Below are 18862 nucleotides of genomic sequence, written 5' to 3' on the forward strand. Positions count from 1 at the left end.
TACCACTTTAGACTATGGCTACATACACATACATACAGGGACACAGGTGGCGTTGTGAGTTAAACCACAGAGCCTAGGACTTGCTGATCAGAAGGTCGGCAGTTCGAATCCCCACGACGGGGTGAGCTCCCGTTGCTCGGTCCCTGCTCCTGCCAACCTAGCAGTTTGAAAGCACACCAGTGCAAGTAGATCAATAGGTACCTCTCTGGCGGGAAGGTAAACGGCGTGTCTGTGAGCTGCTCTGGTTTGCCAGAAGCGGCTTAGTCATGCTGGCCACATGACCCGGAAGCTGTACGCCAGCTCCCTTGGCCAATAAAGCGAGATGAGTGCCACAAACCCAGAGTCGGCCACGAGTGGACCTAATGGTCAGGGGTCCCTTTACCTTTACATACACACTATACCAGGGGTCTCTTGTTGTTGACTGTCGTGGGCTCTTTTCATTGGAAGGGCAGGATATCAATTTAATAAATAATACAAAGTTCAGCCCTCACAGAGCGACAATCTGCAGCAGCCTTAACAAATTATAGCTCCCAGGACTCTTTGGGGAAGGGATATGCTTGAAATGTTTGGAGGGATGAAGAGTTATTTCAGAAAGTGCTTGTTCAAATGAGAACAAAAAGACAAACTTTGGCAAAAGAAATGCAAGCAGACAAGAAGGGATGCAAAGGAAGAAAGAGAAGGAGAATTTGAGGAGCAGGTATGGGTTTATATGGCAGGGTTTAAAATTAAGTGCCCCACCCCCCCTGTAATTTGAATTGGTACAGTCCAGGTACAAGTTTGCCATTTTATCTGGTGTTTGTGAGATGCGAACCAGACCAGAGATTTAGGGCTGAATTGCCTTTTGCTGCATGTCCAGTCTCTTCTTATGTGTAGCTTTGCTTTTGGGTCTTTCCCCCATATAGTTAAAACAAATTTACTGAAATTTACTTGATTGCATTTTATGTCCAGTTAGTTGAAATATGTGTAACTGCCCAAAACAATTAGCTTCCAATTGTCTTGTCAATGCCTTTCCTGCCAGATAAATACTTTTATAGACTCATCTGTGGAGGCTAATGGCAGCCAGGCTTTGTTTCATGCTTTAAATTAGCAATTTGCTGGTTGAATTGGGTCTAAATTAATCTGTGCTTTGGAAATCTCTTATCAATTGTATTCCCTAAATCCAATTAAACTAGCATCCAGTATGCTCATTGTACAAGAAAATGATCATGACCATCCCCCCCCCCATGTGAACAGAGGGCCTTTTTTTTTCATTTGGTACTCGGATCATTGTAGAATATTCTTTGCAGCTTGGTTTCGTGGATTATTAAAATATGACCCTTTCGTGGGCCAAAATATCAGGCCTGCTTGATGGTCATCAGTGCTTTTTTTCCTTAAAAAATGTTTAGGGGTACTCTCATTTTCCTACTCATATTGAAATACTGCCCCTCAAAGAGGCCAAACTTAGATTCACAAAATGTTTAGGGGTATGCGTCCCCCCAGAAAAAAAGCACGGGTTGTCGTCCTCAATGTGCATATTACTGCATTTACACAAATCTAATACACACCTCAGTTTTCAAAACCTTGAAACCAAAAAAGTATTTGGTGCGAATGTTAATGTACCGGAATGGGTTACTTCCTGGTTTTGGTGCTCACGCATGTGCAGAAGCGCAAAACGACTTCACGTGCATGCGCAGAAGCACCAAATTGCGTCACGTGCATGCGCAGACATGGCGCTGAGGGTTGTGAACGCTGCGGGTTGCGAACGTGCCTCCCACATGGATCACGTTCGCAACCCAAGGTATGACTGTAATGCCTAGTTCTCTTGGTAGCATTCTGCTTATTTTTATCAGCAAATATATACAGTGGTGCCCCGCAAGACGAACGCCTCGCAAGACGGAAAACCCGCTAGACGAAAGGGTTTTCCGTTTTGGAGGCGCTTCGCAAAACGAGTTTCCCTATGGGCTTGCTTCGCAAGACGAAAATGTCTTGCGAGTTCCTGCGGGTTTCCCCCCCCCCTTTTTCTAAGCTGCTAAGCCGCTTATCAGATGATCCGCTAAGCCGCTAAGCCGCTAAAAGCCGCTAAGCCGCTAATAGCGCTAATCCACTAAGCCGTCAATGGGCTTGCTTCGCAAGACGAAAAAACCGCTAGACGAAGAGAATCGCGGAACGGATTCTTTTCGTCTTGCGAGGCACCACTGTACCACTATGGATTCAAGTGTTTCAGTAGATAATGAAAGACACAGAATTATTTTTTAAAAAATATTTTCTGTGGAACAAACTTGGATCTCTGGCTAAAGTAGCCATTCTTGACAACTGATCCTAGTTCTTCTTTGATCGTCAAAGGACCTTGTGTAAAATTTGACCATGTTTGACCCCATCTTTATGTTTTTTTCTAGAGCCAGCCTACACTTAAACCTTCCAAATCAACTATAAGGAGACGGGTAAGAGATTCAATTCTAAATTCATTTTCTTGCAACTCAGGGCAGCAATCTTAGTGGATTTTTGTTTGTTTGTTTTGGAATATGAGTGTGTTTAAAATGGCAGACTTGGGAGAGAGCTGGATTAAATTTCTTTTGTCCACTAGCACCTGGATGAATTTACTAGGGAGCAGACCTCACTGTTTTAAATGGAAATTCATAAAGGAAAAAACAATGACAGTGTGTATTCAGAATGCGACCTTTAGATTACAAGAGGCAAAAGTGGGCAGAGCCATGGATGTGACTCTTACTTTTGGAAGGAACGACATTCCAGTCGTGCAAAAGTCAGAGGCTTTTACACCCCCACACAACATATGCCTCTCCACCCTGCATCCAAGATGAAGGTTCAGCTAACAGAGGCATTATCAGATTTCAGCCAGTGGGCAGCACATGAGGACAGTGTGGGGCAGGGCCAGGGAGGGGTGAGGGGTGGGAAGAGGGGCTGTATCCTGGGGAGGCGTCTCACATGCTTCTTAGTCATAGGCCCAAAGTATCCTTCACAGATCTGGCCACTTCTGTACCTGGGGAAAGAAAGAAAATATGAAAAACCACAGAGGTGCAGGATTCATATTTTATATTATCAGGCATAAAATATTTGACGTATGATAATCCCAGCACGTTTTGAGCATCAGTCTTCTTCAAGGCATTGCCTATAACTATTATCCTGTTGAAATACACAATGAGGGAGGAGGCAAGCTTTCTCCCCTAAGATGTATAGGAAATATAATAAACAAAAGGTGAATTAATGGTCTAAATTTCAATCCTTCAAAGAAAAAAATGATTGCTGGCATGATTGCTGGAGGGGGAAAGAGGAAGAGCATTCTCGGGGCTTTTCTTCAGCTGGAACTCACCTGAACTTGGTTCCGGCATCTCTTTTTCTAGAGAAATAGCACTGGGCATTTTTTTCCTTCCTCTAATTCTTCCTGGAGCATTCCCGTTTCAGAGGAACAAAGAAATCTTTCTACCCTGAGAGAGAACTAGCTGACTCTGGGGTGGAGAACCTGTGGTCCTCCATATTGTTGATGGATTAAAACTCCTATCCCCCCAGACCATCAGCCATGCTGCTAGGGCGAATGGGAACTGCAGGCGGCGTGGAGCCACAGGTTCTCCAGCTCTGAGTTAAATGAGCAGCTCCCACCCTGTCAAAAAGAATGAAGAAAAACGGACTACGAAATAAAATAAAACTGAGACGCGATCTTGGCTTTCATCTGAAGTCATGGGAAGACAGATGCTGCACTGGGCCATCAAAAAGGATAACCGAAAGCTCAATTTTACCCATTTTTACACCCCAAATTTGGAAAGAAATGTCCATCATGCTCTAAACTACATGAAAGAAAGTCGCACGCCCTTCTCCATGCACACTGGTTAAGGATCAGGCTGGTATAAAACGGTGTCTCTTGACCATTTTGAGTTCTTCCGAAAGCCTTCCCTCTAAAATTCACTATCTATAAGAATCTGCTCTAAGAATCTAAAAGAATTTCACACCCAACTTTTAAAGATGGCCTTGGTGTTACCTTGATATCTGGCATATGCTAAAACTATTTTTTTTTAAAAAAAAAAATCTGTTCATTAGCCTTTAGAGTTTTTCGTATTATTAGGCATATTTGTGTGCAGCTTTGCGTTAAGTAAAAAGGATACTGTGGAGGCAGCAGAATGCATAACGGTGCAGCTGCTCCCAAGTGGAGTCACCGTTTTCTCCCCTGAAGTCTTTTCCTTGGTGTTTGGAGGGAGGGCTCCCCAGAGACCCACCCCCTGTTTTGTGTGCATGCCGGACAGTGAATGGAGCGCTCCTTTGATCAATATTCCATTCACCCTTGCTGAGAGCAGTCATGCATAGGAAGATCCAATTAGACCCTGGATTCCGTATCCGCTGCATTCATACAGGGCACGGGTCTGAGCGACGCTTCTAGGAAAACAGATTGAAAAGGGAGGTTGACGTATTGAAATTCAGCTCATGGCAGCCTTTCAGAGCAAAGGGGAGAAATTGCCCCAAACCCCTGAATTCATTTCAATCAACGGCTCTGTGCTGCACACCAGTAATGGATATAAATTTAAATTAATTTCTCCTGCAGTTGGTTTCTTGCTACCAATGGGACAAAGAGCTCCCAGGAACTGCACACGCGGTGACACTGATTGGACCCATGTGTTGGGCATCAGGTGTGTGCAAGGCCTGACCCCCCAACAACAGTTGGTGGCAAGTACCTGGAACAGAAGGGACAGCAGGCAGGGACAAGGGATAGCTTAGTGATGCATTGCCTCTCAGTACCATGTGTTGGCCAGATAGAGTACAGAGACCTTGGAGATATTTGTATCAGGGAGTAAGTGGCCCAGAACTGCCTGCCTAGGATTACCTGACTGAGTCCTGGCTTGTGTCTGGTTACACCTGCCGGAACCTTACAAGTCAGTTGCATAGGAACTCTGCAATTCAGCAAAAGTTACTCTAGCACCATTGGACATGACTGTGTGTGAGGCATAGCCAACTTCCTAAGAGAGTCGCAAAGGAAGACATTGGGCAGAAAAGAGACTTTCTCTTAAGCAAAAATATGGAGAATTCTGTAGCATCATAAAGATGATCTCAGGTTTGGGGTGCTATCATCATCATCTTCAAATTAAATTAAATTTCTATATCGAGCTTCACCCAAAGATCACAGGGCTGTTTACACAAAATACACAATAACAAACAAAAACAATAACCTTCCCCCCAGTTTAAAATCCCATAGATTGTTTAATTAGCCAAAGAAGAGGAATATTTTTCCCTGGTGGGTAACCACTCTACCCTGAACACACCACACTATATGGAACTCAAGCAGTAAACAATAACATTTTTGAAGGTCCAGACAGTGGAGTTTGGAAACTGCTTATGTGTCTGAGAAAAGCTTGATGGTTCATGAAACTTTGAGGGGAGGCAATCACAATCTGCACTGCTTATGCCCTTATTGCCCACTCCTGACCCATAATTAAATATTTTATTCTGTTTGTTACAGAAGAGAATAGGTGTTTCTTTTGCTGTGCTGCACATCCAGCTAGCTTTGGAAGAATGTGGTTCTTAACATGTGCCACCTCTCCTATCTTCATATTTAAAACATCTCACAGAAGTGACACTTTGAAATTACTTTATTTTGTGAAGCCTTTGAGGAGCCACTGTCCCTTCCACCTTCCTTCCGTTCAACTGCTTGGGTGATTTCCAAGGCTCTGAGTGGCGACTCATGCGCTGGTCGGGATGTTGAAAAGCCGAAAGGAGAAGAGGAGTTTTACTCCTTTCCTCCTTCAGCAATGCGCACTTTGTGGGAGGGGAGGGATGTCATGAAGCGGAAGCTCACAAGGGTGCCATTGCGCCCACGGGCACCATGTTGGTAACCCCATATCTCCTAGGCAGGTAGGAACAGAATCACAAAAGAATGGTGCCTCCAGCCTGTTCCTTTGCAAACAATCCATAACGACACCACAGTGGCATTTGTTCTTTTATTTTCTCTTCTCTTTCTTTTTTCCTTCTTTCTTTAATTCATTATTTTATTTAAATTTTATACCATTATTTACATTTTATACATTCCTTTTTAATTTTTTTTGACAAAGTAATAATCATAAATAATGGACACAGGTGGAGCTGTGGGTTAAACCACAGAGCCTAGGACTTGCCGATCAGAAGGTCGGCGGTTCGAATCCCCGTGACGGGGTGAGCTCCTGTTGCTCTGTCCCTGCTCCTGCCAACCTAGCAGTTCGAAAGCACATCAAAGTGCAAGTAGATAAATAGGTACCGCTCCGGCAGGAAGGTAAACGGCGTTTCCGTGCGCTGCTCTGGTTCTCCAGAAGCGGCTTAGTCATGCTGGCCACAGGCCACGGAAGCTGTACGCCGGCTCCCTCGGCCAATAAAGCGAGATGATCGCCGCAACCCCAGAGTCATCCGCAACTGGACCTAATGGTCAGGGGTCCCTTTACCTTTAAAAATCATAAATAAATAAGAATAAAAATGTGCACCCCACCACCGAGACCATTTCATTAGGCATTTGCTCATTTCTTGCTGCCCTGGCAAAACAGAATCCACCTCACCCTGTTGTTTAAATCTGTTGTTCTAGGATGACGAAGGCGGTGCTGAAGTGGAAGGGGGGGCAGATGAATGGGCACAGGCCAAGACATTAATCAAGCCCCCAGACCAGCTGGAGCTGACAGATGCTGTAAGTATATTTTGGAGGGGAGTCACTACAGGGTCTCGTTCCAGCCAATCTGGTGGCCCCTACGGTGTGTGCATAATAACCCCGAAAATGGACGTGGGAACCCAGCCTCAAATCCAGCTCAGGCAAGTCATGATCCCCTGGGATGAGGCATAGAAGAGGTTTAAGAAAGTGCTATAAAAATGAGAAATGATTGTCATAGTGATCTTATAGGAGAGCTATTATTCGTTTGCAGTGCTAATGTCATGGGCTGGCTGGATACAGCTGGGGAATCCCCAAGGGAACCCCCCAGGAAAAGAAGACTTACCCTGCTTTCTCCAGAGCTCGATTGTCATTTGATGGTGTCTGCACTGGACTAGTACTTTCCCCAATACTCCATGTTTTTGTGTCCGTTGCTACACTTCCATTTGTGGAGGGCCACCAAACTCAATATTTTCTCTAACCTGACTGGCGGGAACAGCAGCTCTTCAAGGTCTTATGCAAAAGTTTTTCCTATTTCTCCTACTTAAGAGACTTGAAGGAACAGGGATTGAACCCATGAGCGTATTAATCCCATGTTCCCTGAGCAACAGGCCCTCCTTGTTGGAAGCAGCCCAAACTGTGATGGATTTTGGAACCCCGTGAAAAAATTGCCCAACAGCTCTTCGAGTTGTGGGCCGTGGGTTAGTTTAATTGTACCCGACAAACAAATGAGCCTTTCCTTTTCCAGATCTTAAGAACGTGGAACTTGAAGCCAAAGGGATTCTGCTTGTTTGATTGCAAATGAGGTCGTATAAGTCCCACAGGTTCTCCATAAAATGCCAACAGTGTCCTTCAGCTCTCTATATTGGACAAACAGGCCAGACCTTACGCCAAAGAATAAACGGACATAAATCGGACATCAGGAATCACAAGACAGAGAAACCAGTAGGAGAACACTTCAATCTCCCAGGACATTCTATACAAGATCTCAAAGTAGCTGTTTTACTACAAAGGAATTTCAGAAATAGACTGGAAAGAGAAGCTGCTGAATTACAACTTATCACCAAACTTAAAACCATGGAGAAACCTGGTCTGAACAAAGACCTTGGATTCTTATCTCATTATACATGACAAAGCCATTTTTCACCTTTTCACCCCTTGCTTTTTCCTGTAAGACCTATTGCAGTCGTTAAGAGTCGTCAACAGGCTCATCACAGCTATCTGCCAATCACCCATTCCCACCACCCTTCTGAGTAATACCCCTCCCCACCTTCTCACTATATAGAAGGGTCTGGAAACTTCTGTTTCAGTGTATCTGAAGAAGTGTGCATGCACACGAAAGCTCATACCAAGAACTGACTTAGTTGGTCTTTAAGGTGCTACTGGAAGGAATTTGTTTTGTTTTGACTATGGCAGACCAACACGGCTACCTATCTGTAACAGGTTCTCCTTTGTGGGTTTTCTCCCACAAAGGAGAACTGTTTTATCAAGAAGCATGCATGACTGGCTGAAGGGAATTACTCATTTTTGCACACAAAATGAAAGAACATTGAATCATAACATTTACTTTCCCCCCCAAAAGAAAATAATACACCCTCCCCGAATATATCAAGAAAGTTCAGTTACTTCCTTCTCCATGCAATGTTCACTTGAACCTAACATTTTCATGAAATACATCAAATCAGTACTGTCATTATTTTTAATGGGGGGAAATCATTTTATGACGTCTCCTGCAGCTCTCAGCAAAAGTTCAATGTGGCAATACAGCTCATGAAGAATTACAGGATGGTACAAATGTATCTGAATATTAACTTTACAAAGGGTGTATGTGTGTTTTAAGCCAGCTTTTCCCCTTTTGCAGGAATTGAAAGAAGAGATCACTCGCATCCTGACAGCCAATAACCCTCATGCTCCACAGAATATTGTCAGATACAGTTTTAAAGTGAGTAATTTACTCTTCAATGAAATTCATATGAGATGTGGGCAATTGCTTCACTAATGTATGCTTTAAAAAAACAACCCTGCTATTTGAATTTGCATTTGGGATATTTAATTTTGGGAGCATAATGCTTGTTGGCAACTGTTGGCTGCTTTGACTTGGACAAACACCACATAGAAAATACCATTAGCTGTCAAATACAAAAATACCATTGCATGTTGCTACCAAAGAGGGCTGGTGCCATTGCATGTCAACTGTAAAATACAACTGGAAGCAAAATATCATGATCCAAATATGAGATATTTGGAGGTCTTTCTCTAGAAGCCCTTGCCACAGAGGCTTGGTGGGTAGCAGAAGGAGAGAGAGCCTTCTCTTTGTTGACACTGCAGGGGTATTTTCTTGTCCCCTGATTTGTACGATTATAGGTGCCAGAGATAGATAGATAGATAGATAGATAGATAGATAGATAGATAGATAGATAGATAGATAGATAGCTTGTCCAGATTATTTATGAATAAATGAGGTTGGTTTTAGGGTTGCTTTTGAGATTTTGTCATGCCTTTTTATGTTACATTCCATATTCTACTAATCTTGTTGAGTTTATGTTTTTCCCATTTCCTTGTGTTTTAATGATGTTTTCAAGTTTCTCCTTGGAAGCCATCCTGAAAATTTATTAGAAGTTAAAAAGGCAGAATGCAAAGGCTTTAAACAAAAGAAAAATAGCATATCAAATATGCTTGAATTTAGCGAGCTTACTTTAAATATTGTTACACTGCCTTTCTTCGCTTTAAAGTGGTTTCATACATATGCAGTGAAACAGTGTGCCTGCATTCCTATACCTGCTTCCCTGGGAGTAAACTCCATTGAGCTCAGTGGGCCTTTAATAGGATTGTGTTATATAAGATAAGATTTGCTTTATTTTTTAATTTTTGCATAACTTTTATATTTAATTTTCCGATTTTACAAATTCTTTTAAACAACACTCAGGACAAATCTCAAATGTCCATTGATTTCCCATCCACCCTTCCATGGCATTTCCCCCCCTTACCCTAGAAAGCTGCTATTCTACTTATATTTTACCCATTAATAAGTTAAACCACCAGTTCTCACATCCAGAATTTCCTGGACATAGCTGGGATTCAGCCATCGGAAGCAGCGTGCGGGTGGAAGTTGCTTAAACGTCTGGGAAAATCTGGACCTATGGCAACCCATTTATATATTTTTTAGATTTTTCACTTTTTGTAATACGGCAGCTCTTTTTTAACATAACTGGGTTTTAACAAAAACCACTGAAGCAAAAGAGAGAAACCATCACATGTCTTTCAGTGCCCAGCAAAAACATTCCTCTTTACCTAGATTTTCGGCTATTAAATAATCTGTATTAAATGGGGGGGCTGTTATTATTATTATTATTTTATTATTATGCTGTGTATTATTATTATTATTTTGTGTAAATTATGTTCTTAATGTACACAGTTCTGGGATTTTAGGATAAAAGCCACTATATAAATTGAATAAATAAATAAAATAATAAATATATCAGATCTCCCCTGATTCTAAGAAGCCTCCCATCAAGCCAAGCTTCAAAAGCTACCAGATAAAGTCAGGCCTGTATATGTTTGAAATGAAAATTCACAAGGGAGAAATTGCAGAGGAGACAGCAAATTGGTTCTTCGTTTAATCCTCACTTAATGCCTTATCTCCTGCCAACCTAGCAGTTCGAAAGCACGTCAATGTGCAAGTAGATACATAGGTACCACTCCAGCAGGAAGGTTTCCGTTTCCGTGCGCTGTTCCGGTTCACCAGAAGCGGCTTAGTCTTGCTGGCCACATGACCCGGAAGCTGAACGTCGGCTCCCTCGGCCAGTAAAGCGAGATGAGCGCCACAACCCCAGAGTCGGCCACGACTGGACCTAATGATCAGGGGTCCCTTTACCTTTAAACTCCTGAAGGTAATGGGGCCCTTTATATGTCCAGCTGTCCTTTGTCAACAACGACAAAAGTCGCTGTTTTTTGTGTTGAATACATGCTATATGGTGATTTATAGACCTAATAGATATCTAAAGCCATTTGCACATGTTGCCATGCGACCAGCCCATGCAGAATCTAGGCACCCTATATATAGAAATGAGCAAACCAGGGATATTTTAGGGAGTAGGCTAGCAGGCGGGGGCCCACTCCTTACATCATAGGAGCCTACACAACACAAAACACTATGCTGTATGTAGGTTTTATTTTATTTGTTTTTTAACTTATATTTTGCAAATGTACATCCAGTTTTTTTCCTTTAAATTTTTTTGGGGGCCCCCAAGAATGTGGGACCCTAAGCTAAACCCTATAAGCTAAACCCTTATTTAGCTTATATGTAAATCCGGCACTGGATGTGAGTTCCATCCCTGCCTTGGCTGACAATGCAGGGCTAGTTCTGCTCAGATTTTGCCCTTTGTTGTCAATAAGGACTTCTTCCCCTTCCGTTCCTTCTTTCAAACTTTCTTCCTTGGTATGTTCAAGCAGGGGAGGTAAATGAATAAATAAGTATATTACCATAATAGATCACCCGGAAATTGTAGATAGAAGCCGCTCCAGATTGTTTTGAAGGTTAGCACTGCTGACTTGCCTGATGCTGGGTAGTAAATCCTTCCGTTCTGCCACGGTCGGGGAGAAGGCTGTGAACGATTCCCCTCATCCCCGGGATATTCATGGCTCAAAGGCTTTATGATCCAAGCCAACCTGATAGAAAAGACAGGAGAGCTGTACAAGCAAGTGTATTTGAGCAATTAGGGACAGTGTTCTGCTAAATTAGGGGGATTAATGGCTCGCTGGTGTCATTTATTTATTTATTTGATTTATATACCACTTTTTCAAGGAGCTCTAGGTGGTGGTTGTGGCTCTCCCCATTTTATCCTCACAACATCCCTAGAATTCACCTTAGATAGTCCTGCAACTGACCTGTGAGGTAGGTGACTCCCATGAACTAAAACCTTCACCCTAGAATTCATCTTAGATAGTCCTGCAACTGACCGTTTTTATGGACCAGGCTTCGTGCGACATTCCTGGCATCTGTAGCTTTTCCCTCCCACTCTGGTGTGGTAACGTGAGGTAATCTGAGCTAGATTGAAAAGTAGTTGCTCCGTCATTCCTGCTGGGACTAGATCCAGCAAAAAATGGATGGGTTGTAGATTCGAGCCCCAACCCCATGTTGGGTGAGAGTCTTGCGTTGATTTGGGGTTGGACTAAAGGTAAAGGTAAAGGGACCCCTGACCATAAGGTTCAGTCGTGGCTGACTCTGGGGTTGCGGCGCTCATCTCGCTTTATTGGCTGAGGGAGCCGGCGTTCAGCTTCCGGGTCATGTGGCCAGCATGACTAAGCCGCTTCTGGTGAACCAGAGCAGCGCACAGAAATGCCGTTTATCTTCCCGCCGGAGCAGTACCTATTTATCTACTTGCACTTTGACGTACCTTTGAACTGCTAGGTTGGCAGGAGCAGGGACCAAGCAACGGGAGCTCACCCCGTCACGGGGATTCGAACCGCTGATCGGCAAGTCCTTGGCTCTGTGGTTTAACCCACAGCGCCACCTGCGTCCCTTGGGGTTGGACTAGGGGTGCCATAAATCTGGAATTTCCTAGACGTAGTTGGAAATCGGGTGTCAAAAGCAGTTTCCGGGCAGAAATTGCTGAAATGTCCGGGATTTGCCAACAAAAACACACACACACTCAGAAGCTTTGGCAAAAAACAAAAACACCAACCCTACCTCCAGGCATTAGGCAGTTGTCTATGATTCTATGAAGGGGGAGAGTTCTGTTGACCTCCTTGTGGGACTTAATGATGTTTATGTTTCATCACTGCACACCACTCTGATAATTTATGGAACAGCGGTACAGAAACCCTTTTATGAATGAAAGAGGAACGTGGCTGTGTGTCGCCATATCAATGCTGGTCTTTAATTTCTCCATAGGAGAGATCCTACAAGCAGACTAGTGTGGTGGAACAGATGGCCACACACTTCACTCTCTATGGGAACCTGATATTCCGAGATTCGGATGAGGGTCGGAGGCAGAGCGTGAAGCAGAGCCTGACTGTCGGTAGGCTTTGTGGGTCAGCAGACAGCGAGCGATTGAGCCATGCGCCCGCCACACCTACTACTCTGGGCGCCAGAGGGAATGTGTGCCTGTAGCCTTAGGTGGGGGAACACTTTCACATGGGGGCCTGTTTGTTAGCATGATTGAACAGGTAAACGTCAGTTTGTAGGAGGTCTCTTGCAGACATACCTTCTCTGGACAGGTAAACGTCAGTTTGTAGGAGGTCTCTTGCAGACATACCTTCTCTGGACAGGGGGAGGTACAAATAATGGGAAACTGGTGCTCAGGAGATGAGCAGATATGTTTGACTTAGTATATATAGATCTGGTTAAGGCTGTGTCAGATCACTGGTGCATCTAGCCCCTGTGGAATGGCCTCCCATCAGATGTCAAGGAAATAAGCAACTATCTTACTTTTAAAAAGACTTCTGAAGGCAGCCCTGTTTAGGGAAGTTTTTTAAGTTTAATGCTGTATTGTGTTTTTAATATTTAGTTGGGAGCTGCCCAGATGGGCAGGGTATAAATAATAAGTTGTTGTCGTTGTCATTGTCATTGTCATCATCTATTTTGACTTGTAATGACTCCCTGTGCTCTCAGAGAGGGGATTTTCCTAGTTCTGCTATCAGGAACATGTGGCGTATCCTTCTGGATTACAGTGGTACCTCGGATTACAGACGCTTCGGGTTACAGGCGCTTCAGGTTACAGACTCTGCTAACCCAGAAATAGTACCTCGGGTTAAGAACTTCGCTTCAGGATGAGAACAGAAATCACGTGGTGGTGGCGTGGCGGTAGCGGGAGGCCCCATTAGCTAAAGTGGTACCTCAGGTTAAGAACAGCCTCAGGTTAAGAACGGACCACCAGAACGAATTAAGTTCTTAACCCGAGGTACCACTGTAGTCCAGTGGGATACCTACAGTAGTCTAGCATCCTGCTTTCCTCAGTGGCTGAATAGGAAGCCCACAAGCAGGGCTTGAAATCAACAGTCCTCTTCCACTGTTGCTTCTCAGTGACTGCCTCTAAACAAAGAGATCCTGTAAAGCCAATGATGGCCAACCGCTCCAGGAATTTGCCTAGTCTCCTTTTTAAGCTGCCTCTGTTAGTGGCCACCACCAACCCTTGTAGTAGTGAAATACATAAATGAATTGTGCATTGCATGGAGAACTTGCTTTGATGCACTCTGAAGCTGGGACATCTTTGAAGCTGTAGACGACGGGCCTTAAATGCTTGTCTTCCACCCAGTGCCATAGCTACTGCACCTATAGACACAAAACTCTCTCTCTCTCCCACCCCTTCCCGGTGTTTCTGATATGGGTTGCTGCAATAACTGCTGTGTTTGCCACACTGTCCTGTTCTATTCTCAGCCGAAATAGCTCAGTTGGTAGAGCACAAGGCTCCTAATCTCAGGGTCGTGAGTTTGAGCCCCACATTGGGCAAAAGTTTCCTGAAGTGCAGGGGGTTGGACTGGATGACCCTTGTGGTCCCTTCCAGCTTTACAGCTCTGTTTATGATTCTTTATGATTCTCAGCTGTGCTTCCTGTCCCATCTGCTGTGGTGGACTTTGAGGCCCTGGACGAAGAGCTTAAGGAAGAAGAGCAGCCGGAAGGGGAAGCAGGAGAAGGAGAAGGAGAAAAAACAGATCAGCCGGTAAGGCTTCGTGGCAACGTGCAAGCAGCTAGCTTGTATTGGTTCCATTTTTTACTTTGCTTAAACTGTTCAGGGTTGGCCCAAGACATTTCACCACCTGAGGAAAATCAGAAAATGTCTCTCTTCTCCCCCCACCCCGAGAATCATAGTTTGTTAAGGGTGCTTTTGATATACAGTGGTACCTCGGGTTACATACGCTTCAGGTTACAGACGCTTCAGGTTACAGACTCCGCTAACCCAGAAATAGTACCTCAGGTTAAGAACTTTGCTTCAGGAGAGAACAGAAATCGTGCGGTGGCAGCAGTGGGAGGCCCCATTAGCTAAAGTGGTACCTCAGGTTAAGAATAGTTTCAGGTTAAGAACGGACCTCCAGAACAAATTAAGTTCTTAACCCGAGGTACCACTGTATATTAAAAAACACAAGGAAGAGTTATTCCCCTCCTTTTCCACCTGCCCTCTCTGTAGCCCCACCAGCAATGAGCAGGGCAGGGACAAGCAAGCCCCTCACCCGCCTCTGGGTGGGGACAATGCTGGGGGACTGGCATGGTTGACCCAGTGGCCAAGGGTGGCAGGAGGGGTAGTGGATAGGGCCCGCACACATTGGAACATAGGAAGCTTATACTGAATCGGACCGTGGGTCCACCTGGCTCACCGACAGGCAGCGATGGCCCTCCAGGGTTCCAGCACCCTGCTGCCACCGCTTCCTCTTCCCCTGCCCAGGTGGGTGACAGCAAGGTCCTCATGGTGCTGCATCCCCAGCCAAAGGAGGACCACCAAAACGTGCCTGTGATGTCCCTCTCTTTCCTTTCTAGTTTTGTCCAGTCTGCCCCCCCCCAAAAAAGAGATGGGTGGGTTGGACTAGATGACCCTTGGGGTCCCTTCCAACTCTACAATTCTGTGGTCATTTCCCCCCTCTTTTAGGCTGCAGCCCAGGAAGAGAAAGATGAAGAATACCGTCCCCGTCTGGTGGGTGAACGAAAGCTCACCAACCAGTTCAACTTCAGCGAGAGAGCCTCCCAGACCTACAACAACCCTGTGAGGGTAGGCTGTCACTGCTGGTCTCTTCACACCCTTATCTGTTGGCTAAAGTTCCTCTCATATGCCTATGGGCATCTCTCTGCATTGAGTGCTAATTGCTGATGGACACAGAAGACACCTTTTGCCTTTGGCAGCTAGAAGCACAGTGGCAAAGAGGGGTGCTTCTTCTATCAGAGGTTTCTGGCGCCCTAGAAATGATGGACTTACGCATCTGCAGCATCCATGGTGGTCATCTCCAAGTTCTCTGTGGATGCTTGACACAAACTCTTCCTTGCCCACCTCAAAAACACCAGTTTTCAGGGTCTGTCCTCAAACGCTTGTTTGTCAGGCTGTTTTCTAGAAGGGAAAGGTTGTAGCACATCTTCCTTGCATGCAGGAAGTCCTTCGTTCAATTCCTGGCATCTCCAGGTAGGGTTGGGGGTCTCCCCTGCCTCAAACCCTGGAGAGGCATTGCTGCCATTCAGTGTGGATGATACTGAACTAGACAGAGCAGCAGTCTGTCTCCTTCTGTCTCACTGTTATATCAGCCCTTGATTCAGAATCATGAGGACTGGAGTCTGAAAACCTGGACAACCCCTGCTAGTCAGGGTGGTTAAAACTGTACCTCGTCGGACCATGAGTTTGGCAGCACATAAAGCAGCTTCTTATGGTCCATGAAAGGTGATGAGCCAGGGAACGCTGATAATAATAATAATAATAATAATAATAATAATAATAATAATAATAATAATAATAATAATAATATATTATTTATACCCCGCCCATCTGGCTGGGTTTCTGCAGCCACTGTGGGCGGCTTCCATAAAAACCAAAAATACACTAAGATATCACAGATTAAAAACTTCCCTGAACAGGGCTGCCTAAAGATGTCTTCTGAATGTCAGGTAGTTATTTACCGCTTTGACATCTGATGGGAGGGCATTCCACAGGGCGGGCGCCACTACCGAGAAGGCTCTCTGCCTGGTTCCCTGTAGCTTTGCTTCTCGCAATGAGGGAACCGCCAGAAGGCCCTCGGCGCTGGACCTCAGTGTCCGGGCAGAATGATGGGGGTGGAGACTCTCCTTCAGGTATACTGGACCAAGGCCGTTTAGGGCTTTAAAGGTCAGCACCAAAACTTTGAATTGTGCTTGGAAACGTACTGGGAGCCAGTGCAGGTCTTTCAAGACCGGTGTTATATGGTCTCGGCGGCCGCCCCCAGTCACCAGTCTAGCTGCCGCATTCTGGATTAGTTGTAGTTTCCGAGTCACCTTCAAAGGTAGCCCTTTTTTAGCAGGCCTGTTCTGCTATTAGGGTACTCAGTGGCGTAGCGTGGGGGGTGCAGGGGGGGCCGGCCGCACCGGGCGCAACATCTGGGGTTAGGGCAAATCCACGGGTTAGGGGGCGCAAATCCACGGGTTGGGGGCGCAAATCCATGGGTTAGGGGGCGCAAATTACTTGCCTTGCCCCGGGTGCTGACAACCCACGCTACGCCACTGAGGGTACTTTCTCAGGCTGTGACAGAAGAAGAAGAAGAAGAAGAAGAAGAAGAAGAAGAAGAAGAAGAAGTGGAGGAGGAGTTTGGATTTGATATCCCGCTTTATCACTACCCAAAGGAGTCTCAAAGCGGCTAACATTCTCCTTTCCCTTCCTCCCCCACAACAAACACTCTGTGAGGTGAGTGGGGCTGAGAGACTTCAGAGAAGTGTGACTAGCCCAAGGTCACCCAGCAGCTGCAGGTGGAGGAGCGGAGACGCGAACCCGGTTCCCCAGATTACGAGACTACCGCTCTTAACCACTACACCACAGGCTTTGACAGTTCAAAAGCAAGCTGTGTTGGAAGTCTCTCTCCAAATAACCTTTCTGCATCATGAAAACTGTTAAGAGGATGCAGGAACTGCCCTCCTGGATCCGGCTTGAAGATCCACCAGGTCCAGCGTTTCCCATATTGCCTTCTTTTGCCCTTGACTTTGATTTCAGGAACAGGGACATGCCCTTTCTCATTTTTTGTTTCAAAGACCGAATGCCTGCTATCCACCCAGAGGCCGTGGGGTTGGGTGGGCTTCAGATGCAGAGAAGCAAACAGATTTACTGGGCTATCTGCTCTGACGATGCAATTAAGACTCCTAAAGCACTTCAGACACTAGAAAGCAATATCGTAATGAATAATAATGTGATCCATAACAATAAAAATACCAGTGACTTCAGGATAATTGCAAACTCATTCCGGTGTTGTGTGTAACGGGACTGGTTGGTGGTAGCTCATCTGTTCTGCATGCGAAAGAACTCAAGTTCAATCCCAGGCATCTTCACGTGGGGCTTTTAATGTTTGTTTTTTTTTCCAAATACATTTTTATTAAGGTTATACACATAACAAACATACAACCAAATACAAAAGAAAAAATTGTAACAAAAAAAAGAGTCAAGATATACAAGCCAACTTTATCCTCTCTCTAACTATACAAAGATAGATTAATCTGGCTATTTCACAAAACAGTAAAAGATTAAAAAAAAAAAAAAAAACACCCCCACAGAAACCGCCTCCTGGACTTCCTTCCATCCTTTTGGTAAGTATCGAATATCTGCTTCCATTACGTATTTGATTTTTAATCTATAGGCCTAAATTCACACGCTGGTAGTATTTGTTCTGACCCCGCCAATCACATTAAGCATTTATTCCAATATAGTTCCAGTATTTACTCCAATTTTTCAGAGATTTCTGTTCATCGTGGTCTCTTAATTTACCTGTTAATTTATCAAGCTCAGCATATTTTATCATTTTAATTTGCCAATCATTTATATTGGGGATAGTTTCCACTTTCCAATATTGTGCCAATAAAATTCTCGCTGCTGTGGTGGCATAGAGGAATATCGTTCTATCTTCTTTCTTAATATCTTTACCCGTCATTCCCAGCAAAAAGGCTTCGGGTCTTTTGGGAAAAGTGTATTTAAATATTCTTTTAAGCTCATTGTAAACCGATTCCCAAAAGCCTTTCACCTTTTTGCATGTCCACCATAGATGATATAGGTCACCCTCCACCTCCCCACATTTCCAGCATTTCTTATCTTTTAGTCTATACATTTTGGCCAACTTCACAGGGGTGTGGTACCACCTATATAGCATCTTCCAAACATTTTCTCTCAGAGACATACATGCTGTAAACTTTATGTTACAATTCCACACTTCCAGCCACCTTTCAAAATCGATGTTATAACCAAAGTCAATTGCCCATTTAATCATTGCCTCCTTCACCTCCTCGTCCTTTGTATACCACTCTAAAAGTATGTCATAGATTCTAGATAGGGTTTTGTTTTTACCTTGTATTACTTCTACATTGAATTTTGATTTTTTGTCATCAAAACCCAACTTCTTCTTGTCCTCTTTTAGCAAATGATTCACCTGGTGGTATTGCAACCACCCAGTGAATAGATTTTTTATCTCTTCATAAGGTCTAAGTCTTGGCCCTTGGTCTGTTTTTCTTAACATTTATTCATAGGTGGCGTTTTTTTCCTCCATGTTTGTTTTCTTCACCGTTAAAACCTCAATTGGTGAGATCCACCATGGGGTCTTTCTTTCAAGGAGATTTTTATTCCTTTCCCA

General features: G+C 44.4%; 1 protein-coding gene across 1 annotated transcript in view; it reads left to right on the plus strand.

Moving 5' to 3' along the window:
- Nucleotides 1–18862, plus strand: part of DNAI1 (dynein axonemal intermediate chain 1) — a 157034-nt gene that overhangs the window by 9492 nt on the left and 128680 nt on the right. The window contains exons 2-7 of the mRNA XM_081881464.1: nucleotides 2376–2420; nucleotides 6530–6628; nucleotides 8448–8528; nucleotides 12480–12606; nucleotides 14129–14247; nucleotides 15169–15288. Of these exons, the coding sequence (XP_081737590.1) occupies nucleotides 2376–2420; nucleotides 6530–6628; nucleotides 8448–8528; nucleotides 12480–12606; nucleotides 14129–14247; nucleotides 15169–15288 (591 nt within the window). The remainder of the gene's footprint in view (nucleotides 1–2375; nucleotides 2421–6529; nucleotides 6629–8447; nucleotides 8529–12479; nucleotides 12607–14128; nucleotides 14248–15168; nucleotides 15289–18862) is intronic.

Source organism: Podarcis erhardii (genome assembly GCF_964252035.2).
Source record: "Podarcis erhardii genome assembly, chromosome: 11".
Taxonomy (NCBI): Eukaryota; Metazoa; Chordata; class Lepidosauria; order Squamata; family Lacertidae; genus Podarcis; species Podarcis erhardii.